We start from the raw sequence: 9,253 nt of genomic DNA, 5'->3' as shown, positions 1-9,253 counted from the left end.
CCTGCTGATATTGGTCAGCTAACATCTCTCCAGGTAAAAAATTTGCATCTGCATCCCAAGTGTCTGTAAAGGGCATGTGACAGGACAGCACAAATATGGGGTTACTGCTATTTGGTTTTAAGTAATCACAACTTAAATGATGGTCCTCAGAATGTCAGATCTATCTCACTGTCTTGACTGTCACTGTTGAGATGGCTTGTTGGAGAGGGAGAGCAGGAGATGAGCAGGCATGCTGGAGTCCAAAGGGCTCACACTGCCAAACAAGTGCTGTGAGCAAGCAGAGCCGGAGCTTCCAGTCCCGTTGATTTCTCAAAATATTCAGGTTTTACTATTCTTCCTGGTGTGGTTATGTTGAGAACTCAGTGCAGCGGGTCACAGTGCATGCTGAGGGTCCCCTCTGCTAGGGCTGCAGCTTTAGGTTCAGTCACTGCTCCCCGGTGTGAGCTGGGGCTGGGGAGCACTGCCCTGGAGGGGAGGACACTTTGCTTCCCAGTTCCTGCATCTGGGTTCAGCACCTAGTGCTGCTGTTGGTTGTGAACAGGGTTTCTCACTGCATGTGATAGCTAGATGGACCCTGTATCCAGGACTTTTTTTATTTTTAACAGATAAAGTATTGTCTAAAACCAATTTCAAGTTGTCCTTCAGGCCCTGAAAGTAGTCCCAACAGCACAGATGTATAGAAGACATGAGACGTGTATAAAGAATATCTTGAATATCTTTTCTATTAATACCTTAGGTCCTAAACCTTGAAAGGAATCTTTTAAAATGTCTTCCACAATCTATAGGAGACCTTGCCCAACTCCAGATGCTCAATGTGAAAGGTATGGCTCATGTTTCTTGTCGGTGCTCTGGGCAAAGCACCATTTATTATCTGGGTCATGTTGAGTTGCATTAGTAGTTATTCCTTTCAACCAAGGCAAGTACCACACGGTTTACACTGTGAATGCTAAGGAAGAACACAAGAAGGATTTGAATTCAAATAGTTGGCAAGGCAGGAGAAATCATCTAAGCAGAAAATAGGTCAGACTTGGTCCATATGGTGATTTCTTTCAGCCCATTGCCTTTTCTCAGAGAAGAGGTTGTTGGTTCATCGTGCCCAATCTCAACAGCTGAAAGCTTGTGTGCCTGCACGTGGACAGCATTTTGGAGCCCCAGCTGCCTCATTCCTGTGGCAAGCAGTGCTGAGAGGGCTGGAGGCACATGTCTTCCTCCAGGACCACGAGACTCCCCTTGAGCTGGGAGCACTGCCTGTGCCCTGCAAGAGGAGTCCCAGGCCAGGGATTGTTCCCCTCTGGATAATGATTTAGACCAACCTCAGAAATCTGTTTATGCAGATTCAAGTGTAAGAAAAACCAGTAGGTCTTGGCAGAAGCAGTTCAGTAAAGCAAGCAGAGCCCTCAGCCCAGATAAACTGAAGTGCAATTAAGTTCACCAACACCCAGAGCTCAGTCCTATGGGTCTGTGTAGCCTCGCCAGGTTTGTGCAGCCCTAACGCAAAGGTCACAACCCTCCCACTTTGTAAGAGTCCTGGACATTTTCCAGGTGTGCAGTGCCATAAATTGGGAGGAATTTAAAACCCCCTTTGTTACAGGGAGCTGTTGCTGAAAGGGGGAGGGAAACAGATGGCGAGAAACTTGGAAATGCAGCTCAGTTCAGTGCTGTATCTCTCTGCAGCACCTGGTCTCTGACCCCTAGATGTGCAGTCCCACGCTCAGTCCCCTTCTCCCACCTCTGGTACTTACACCAAAGGGAAAAAGACTCTGTATTGTGACTCCTCTCCTGATAAGGAGCACAGATGCAGCCTGCAGCACTGACCTCAGCTGAAAAAGATCGTTTCAGCATGAAGATCCACTGCTGGACCTGTGCACTGGGGCTGTGTGCAAGTAGATCTTGATCCCCATTTGCCTCAGTGGGCAATGGCAGCCTTTGGAGTCCTTGTGTGACCCGTGACAGCCCCGTCCCTGTAGCAGAGTATGGGAAATGAGTCACAGATATGATTATGGTTTGGTGTTCCAGCAGATGAACTTGCTGGGTCCTGCTTTGGAAAGGTTACTTGGTACTGAATGGCTTTTCTCTCTCTCTTTGTAGGTAACAAGCTGAAGGAGCTGCCTGCTACTGTGAGTGGCTTGCGGAGTTTGCGCGCTCTGGATATCAGTGAGAACCTGCTTCAGGAGCTGCCGCGGGCGCTGGCTCACATCCGCACGCTGGAGGTGAGTAACCAGCCAGCTGTGTCTGTCTCTCCCCTTCACAGGCTCTTTATTCTGGAGAAGCTGTGGCTGCTCCTCCCTTGAAGTGTTGAAGGCCAGGTTGGATGAGGCTTTGAGCAACCTGGTCTAGTGGAAGGTGTCCCTGCTGCTGGCAGGGGGGTTGGAACTGGATGATCTATAAGGTCCCTTCCAACCCAAACCAGTCTGGGATTCTATGATTCTATGATTCTGCTGCAAGCTGCTTCCCTTCCTTGCTCAATATGATAAATTTAGCACAGAAAGTGAATTTTTAGGATTTGGACAGGACCCACTGTGGGAGATTGTCATAAGGCTCTATGCAGTCTGTGGTATCCAAAATAACTTTTGCTTACCCTTCCTGCTTTCATCTTTTCTGATCACTTTTTGCCGTGGTTTAATTATAGAATTAAATATTAAATTTAATTCAAATAATATAGAATCCCAGACTGGTTTGGGTTGGAAGGGACCTTAAAGCTTATCCAGTTCCAACCCCCCTGCCAGCAGCAGGGACACCTTCCACTAGACCAGGTTGCTCAAAGCCTCATCCAGCCTGGCCTTCAACACTTCCAGGGAGGAGCAGCCACAGCTTCTCTGGCCAACCTGGGACACTGTCTGACCACCCTCACACCAAAGAATTTCTTCCTCACATCTCATCTAAACCTGCCCTTTTATGACAAAAGCAATCCACAAGGAGTGAACTTCTAGATATGATCTGCCAGGGCTGTCTCTTCTGACAGCACAGACTGTGTCTGTGGGCTCAGGTTGACTCAACCTCTTTCCACCAAGGCTGATTCTAAATGAGCAGATGGGATATTTCCGGCGAGGTTTTTGCCTCCGTTGCTGTGACAGATCTCTGACTCATTGTCAGCCTCTGGGGGTTTCTGGCTCCCTGGAGTGCACATTTAAAATGGGACAAGCATCAAGATTTTGATGGATGTGTTACCTTCTGGCTGCCAAACTTGTCAGTACTAAATGATGCAAATGTCAGACAACAGGGCTGACTCAGACAGCAGCATGGAGGATGTGAATAAATGCTCTTCTGTCTCAAACACACAACATTAGGCTTCACTTCTCTTGTGGGCAGTCTCTGAGGTGAGGGACCTGTGCAGATTCCTCACCTGTGCTTGATAAAGTGGTTCCTTTCTAGGTGTTCTTGCTATGCTCTTCTCTACAAGAAGCAACATTAGGTCCTTTTGGTGGCCACAGTAGGACAAAGGTGGCTCCTTCCACTCATTCTTTATGGTAGTCCTCTCTGTGCCCTTTGTATCACCATCTCTTCCATGTGTCAGGTGTAAGAGCTCCAGCACACTGAGATGTAGTAGGAAATCTCTGTAGTTGAGAACTGCCATGCCCTCTTGTGCTTAAACAGAAAGTAGACACGTCTACACAAGCGGGATGTTCCAGCTCAGAAGCTCCCAAATAAGGGGCAGTGGAGTCACGTCTGAAAGGTGTCAAAAACTCAGCAGAAATTCCATACAACCTTGTATTTACATCAGGATTTAGGGTGATGTGAAGTTATCACTCCATAAGTGAAATTTTGGGGCCATCAGAGTAACCTGGAGCTCTCTGTGTTCTCTTTTGGAGACGCTGACCCTGGATGCCTCTTCCATGACCTACCCATCCCCTGATATTTGCAGTGCAGGTACAGAGTCCATTCAGCAGTTCCTCTGCAAAGGTAAGCAGGAAGAGTCTGTGGATGGTGGTGAGAACTTGGGGGACTGTGCTGTGCTCTGACTGGGTGCTGTGGCACGTTCAAAGATTGCATTTGCAAACGACAAACATCGAATTTGTCTTCTTGGGGTGGTTCCTGATGCTCTGCACACGTGGCAGGCTGGTCAGTGGGTTACGTGTCTTTGCTGGCAAAGCATGGAGTCCTTCTTTGAGACTTGCTTCTTAGTCACCCTGAAATTTAGAATTATTTTGTTAAAACATCAGAACAGCTGAGTCAGAGACTGTCTGAGTGACCGTAAGAAGTCGCTGCATCTCCCTGGGGTTTTGTTTTCTCATTTATATTTTCTCCAGTTGGAGGATTAGGCGTTGTCCAGGTAGCACTGCCTTGGGTCAGTGAGAGAGAGTCAGTAGTCACTGAGCTGAAGGAGCTCTTTTGGGTGCCCATCTGTGTGTGGGGAGAGGGAGCAGTTGGAAGCTGTCTCACACACCAGCCAGCCCTGGCTATGCTGCCAAGGAGGTCTTTAAGCACCAAATGTTCTTGTTTTGTGTCTGATGATACCTTCCAGAATGTGGAATTCCATACTACCCTCCCTCACAGTATCTGCTCCCCACGCTGGAGAGTGATGGAGGAGGAACATCAGAGGATGGGGTGGACAGAGAAGTGCATAAGTACTTGGAGGAGGAGAGCGAGTGGCAGGTGAGGATCCACTGCATGTGATATTATGCAAGAGGGTTTTTGGATTTGTCTGTCTGCTCCATCAATGGATCTCACAGCACTTGACACATCATCCCTCATCACCTTTCCCCCTATAAGATGTGTCTTTTGGGATCCAGAGAGCATTAGTGCTGAGAACCAGGCGTAGCACTGTGAGCGTGGGTGGCTCATCTCCTTCCTGAGAGCTGGAGATGATGTGTCCACTGCTGACTCCTGGAAGACACATTGCAAAGAACCATCTCCGTCCTTGAAAGCAACGATGCAGTCAAGGGACAGGGGTGACAGTGTGACACAGTGTGGTGTGTGCAGAGTGGTAACACATGTATTTTTGGGGGGACAGCAAACTGCAGAAGAACCTTGTGATTCCCAGCCGAGTGCTAGACACTTTCACCTGTACCTGGCAGAGGTGAGGTAATAGGTGTGTAATTATTGTAAGCCGTGCTAATTGCTGTGCTGTTTGGCAAGTACAGAGTAAATTTCTTTGTCCCTGAAAAAACATGAACGACTGGACTTTGTGCCTGTGTTAGTCTTCTTGTGCCTTTGGTTGATACTCAAGCAGGGAAAGATATAACGTGGGCTAATAGTGTCTACAACAAATTGTTTCTGGGAGTAAATATCTGCTGGTGTTGCTTATTTTTCAGAACAAATTCTTGGATTATGAGAAGAGAAAGGTAAGGATGAATGCTTGCAAATGCTTTGGCTGCAACATAGGTCTGCTTCTGTTTCTTGTTTTCCATCCCTTTACCTGGTTTCTCAGTCAAAACTGAGTGTTTTGAGAACTGAATTCTTGTAGAAACCCCCCAAAGCTGCTCACTCCTCAGTGCAGGAGACGGTGGGAGCGTGGGGGAATCTGTGACTGGCTCATCTGACACACACACACCTGATGAGCTGCAGCCTCTGTGCTGAGCCAGCAGTTCCAGTTTAAATCCATCTGTGTTCACAGAGATGGATCCGGGGGCTTTTGCACCAGGTGGCTTTTTTCTTGCCTCTCCTTGCTGAAAGCTCTGTTTGTTTGTCACTTGAGGTGGGCAGATGAGTGTGAGCAGTCGGTGCACAGACAGCTCAGGACGCCCCTGCCCTGAATTCCAGCCTCTCTCTGACTCCTACTTGGCCCTTTGGCTCATGATGCCACTGTTCCTGCTCTCTCCCAGCATCTCTTGTTTCTGTCCTCTACTCCCCTTACCTCACTGCATTTTTACTTTGATCTTTTTATTTCACTGTTCTCTGTCTCTTCTCCTGTGCAAGGCTCGCTTTGAAATAATCAGAGCTCCTGTCTTGCAGTTTCACCTCTTCCTTTGGCTGGAGCTGCTCTTAGCTGGCTGCTTCCTTCACTCTGTTCTCTTCAGAGAAGGGAGTCCCCTTGCCATCTGGAACTGAGCACAACCTTAGTTTTGGGCTTCCCTCTGGGTGTTTGTATTGGCTGTTTCAGTGGTGTGGGTTGTTGCCCAGGGACTTCAGCTTCATGATTATGAAATGAGTTGTGGGGAGTTTGGAGACTGTCATAATGAGAGCAGCAGCTTCTGCTTCACAATTTTTGGGTTCCTAAGGAGAGAACGTTTCCATCTCCAAGTCAAGTTTCCTGTTTGCCATTTGGCTTGCTTTCTTATCATTGAGGGGATTACTGTGCCTTGTTTTACCTTTTCACCAGATTTTATTCTTGCTTGGGAAGGAGTGGAGCCGGCAGTCTACTGATTTCTGGCATTCATCTTCCTTCTTATTTCCTCTCAGGAAAAAAAAATGCAGGAGAAGCTGGAATTTGAGCGACGCCTGAACATGGGGCAAAGAGAACACGCTCTGCTTGTTCAGCAGATCAACAGTCAGAAGGATGAGATACTGCAGACAGTGAGAGAGGTAGGTCTCCTCTGAGCAGACCCTGGACAAGACATTTCCTTTCCTAAACTGACCACTTTCTCCTTTGGTTCTCTTTTGCTTTGGCCCAGGACCAGATGAGGCTGGAGGAAGGTCTGACAAAGCACCAGCGCTATTTGGAGGAGGAGCGCCTGAAGCTGCTGCAGCAGTTGAAGCAAGCAGAGCAAGGCATTGCCAGCCGTATCCAGAAGCTGCTAGAGGACAATCAGAGGTAGGGTCCTAGCAGGTCTTCTGTCCCTTGGGGGCTCTGTCCCATTCTGAGCTGTTCATTTTGCCCTTTCTGAGTGTTGTGGGACTGGTCAGGATCGATACCTGTAGGAGATGCCTTAGTTGTTGAACTCCCAAAGTCCCATTTCAAGGAAGTGGAATTGAACACCTTAAAAAATTGTTTCACACCTACATATTCTATTGGAGTTTTGCAGTGCTGTGAAAAAAAATAAAAATTGAATTCCTCATGGAAAGTGCATATTTGAACCTTCTACCTTTGGTACCTTTGGTTCTTAGGTACCACTGACCTAGATCTGCTGGATCTCCTGCTGGGCTGGTGCTGACACAAGATTACCAGCCTGTTTAAAGCTGCTCTTCTGTGCATGAGAAGCAGAATGTCCTGCTCAGCTTGATGAAAACCTCTTGTTTTATCTGTTTTTTTGTTGTTTTTTTTTTTTAGGCAAAAACAAAGTTCAGACATTCTGAAATCCTTGGAGAATGAAAGGTGAGTCTCCTTGAAATAAACTTTTCTAGAAAAGGGGCAACAAGCCAAGAAGAGGGCTGGGACCTTCCTTTCACAGCCAGAAATCTGAATTCACCTTAAGTCAGGAGAGGTTTATCTCATACCTGCAGCTGGTTCTGGTCACTAGACTGGATGTGTCAGGTCTTACCCTTCCTGGTGAACCTGATGGGATGGTGATTTTACCTCTTTTTTTCATCTCTGAATGGCCTAGGTAAGGAGTCTGGGAACAAAACCTTGTATTCCACTATCAAGGACCAACAGAAATCCTACATCTGATGAACAGCAAGGCATTTATGAAGATGGTTCAGTCATATGCTGCCCCCTCCCTTCAGCCAGCTGTGCTGGGGTGCAGTAAACTGGATGGGGACACTGACCTGGCTGAAAAAATTCCCTTTGTATGTCAGATAGTTTTCCAGCCACAGCAGTTCCTGATCTGTTTGGTGTCATTGTGTGTGTTTGTCCTGGAACAAGGACAGGGGAGGTGGGAATGGAAGGCCAGGCTGCTTCTCACTTAGGTCAGCTTTAAAGTGCTCATCAAGCTTCTAGAGAAAGGAAAGCAAAAAAGGACTGGGACTGTGTTTGGTGAGGGTACACACATGCTGCATGGATGTTCTGTTCCCTTGAAAGTTCACCTTTCCAACCTAAGGAGCAATCACCCCCATGGCTTTGTGCACAATTTATGTTGTCTCTCATAGACTTAGAGGTTTCTTACCAAGAAATCAGTGAGACTCTTGTGTCTGATAAGCACATGGCTTTCCTGAGCAGGTGGCAGAGTGAATCTTCTGCCCAACCTTTAAGCTCTGAGCTGGGTGGGTGAAGAAATGACATCGTGGTTGCTTGAAGGAGTGGCTGAATTGTTCTTGTTTGTTTGGCAGGATAAGGATGGAACAACTGATGGCAATAACACAGGAGGAGGCAGAGCACCTACGCAGAAGGGAAGTCGCCTGTAAGTCCAGACAACTCTTTGGGGTGGTACAGTGCAAGAGAGACCTGGTTCCTCTGGAGATGCACTGGATAGGTGACCGCCACACGGGAGGTGCTGTGTCACACACACATTCTTGCTGTGTTTCTTGGTGCAGTGGGGCAGAGGGGTGGCCTTGCACGTGTGCCATAGCTGATCCACTGCTTCCACCTTCAGCTCACTGCTGGTTCTCCTTGAGGTGCAAGCTGTGCAGCTCCAGCGTGTCACACAAGGAGTTGGTGAGAATGGATATAAGCACACAAAGTGCTTTGTGTTTCAGAGGTACCAAACAGATGTTAACTGATCAGGTTCAAGAGGCAGGAGGCATATGGTAAATGAGAAAGAAAGGTGCTAGGGAGCCTTTTGTGCTCATGATGGCCATGAACAGATCTGCTGGGGTTGCAAGGGAAGTGGTGTGTGTGATCACCCCAAGGATGAGTTACTCGCAGTGGGATGGACAGAGCTGCAGTCCACCTGAGGGGCAGTAGGCAGTGACCGGGCTTCTGTGAGTACTGAGGAGATGCCAACACAGGCAGAGTGGACTTTGCTGAGCTAATTTCCCAATAAATAGCCGTTATTCTTGTGGCTGAATGAGTCTTATGTGAAATGAATGCATCAAGAGAAGCGTGGCCAGCATGTCGAGGAAGGTGATTCTGCCCCTCTGCTCTGCTCTCATAAGGTCCCACCTGGAGTTCTGTGTCCAGTTCTGGAGCCCCCAACACAAGAGAGACCTGGAGCAGTTAGAACAAGTCCAGAGGAGGCCACCAGGATGATGTGAGGAGCAGCTCTGCTGTGAGGACAGGCTGAGAGAGTTAGGGCTGTTCAGCCTGGAGAAGAGAAGGCTCCAGGGAGACCTTCTAGTGGCCTCCCAGTACCTGAAGGGGCTCCAGGAAGGCTGGGGGGGGACTTTGGCCAAGGGCAGTTAATGACAAAACAAGGGGAAATGGGTTTAAGCTGAAAGAGGGGAGGTTTAGATGAGATATTAGGAAGAAGTTCTTCACTGTGAGGGTGGTGAGACAGTGTCCCAGGTTGCCCAAGGAAGTTGTGGCTGCTCCTCCCCCGCAGAGGTTTCTGGCCAGCAG

At 48.1% G+C, this 9,253-nt stretch overlaps 1 protein-coding gene across 1 annotated transcript in view; it reads left to right on the top strand.

The window, feature by feature from the left end:
• LRSAM1 (leucine rich repeat and sterile alpha motif containing 1) overlaps window positions 1-9,253 on the top strand; it is a gene marked incomplete at both ends in the record, with an annotated part of 20,892 nt that overhangs the window by 3,467 nt on the left and 8,172 nt on the right. The window contains 10 exon segments of the mRNA XM_010178375.1: window positions 1-33; window positions 737-821; window positions 2,089-2,210; window positions 3,810-3,900; window positions 4,463-4,593; window positions 5,253-5,282; window positions 6,340-6,462; window positions 6,552-6,691; window positions 7,148-7,192; window positions 8,086-8,156. Of these exon segments, the coding sequence (XP_010176677.1) occupies window positions 1-33; window positions 737-821; window positions 2,089-2,210; window positions 3,810-3,900; window positions 4,463-4,593; window positions 5,253-5,282; window positions 6,340-6,462; window positions 6,552-6,691; window positions 7,148-7,192; window positions 8,086-8,156 (871 nt within the window).

This window comes from Antrostomus carolinensis, unplaced genomic scaffold, assembly GCF_000700745.2.
Source record: "Antrostomus carolinensis isolate BGI_N321 unplaced genomic scaffold, ASM70074v2 scaffold28521, whole genome shotgun sequence".
Lineage (NCBI taxonomy): Eukaryota > Metazoa > Chordata > Aves > Caprimulgiformes > Caprimulgidae > Antrostomus > Antrostomus carolinensis.
This window is presented reverse-complemented; position numbering and strand designations above follow the sequence as displayed.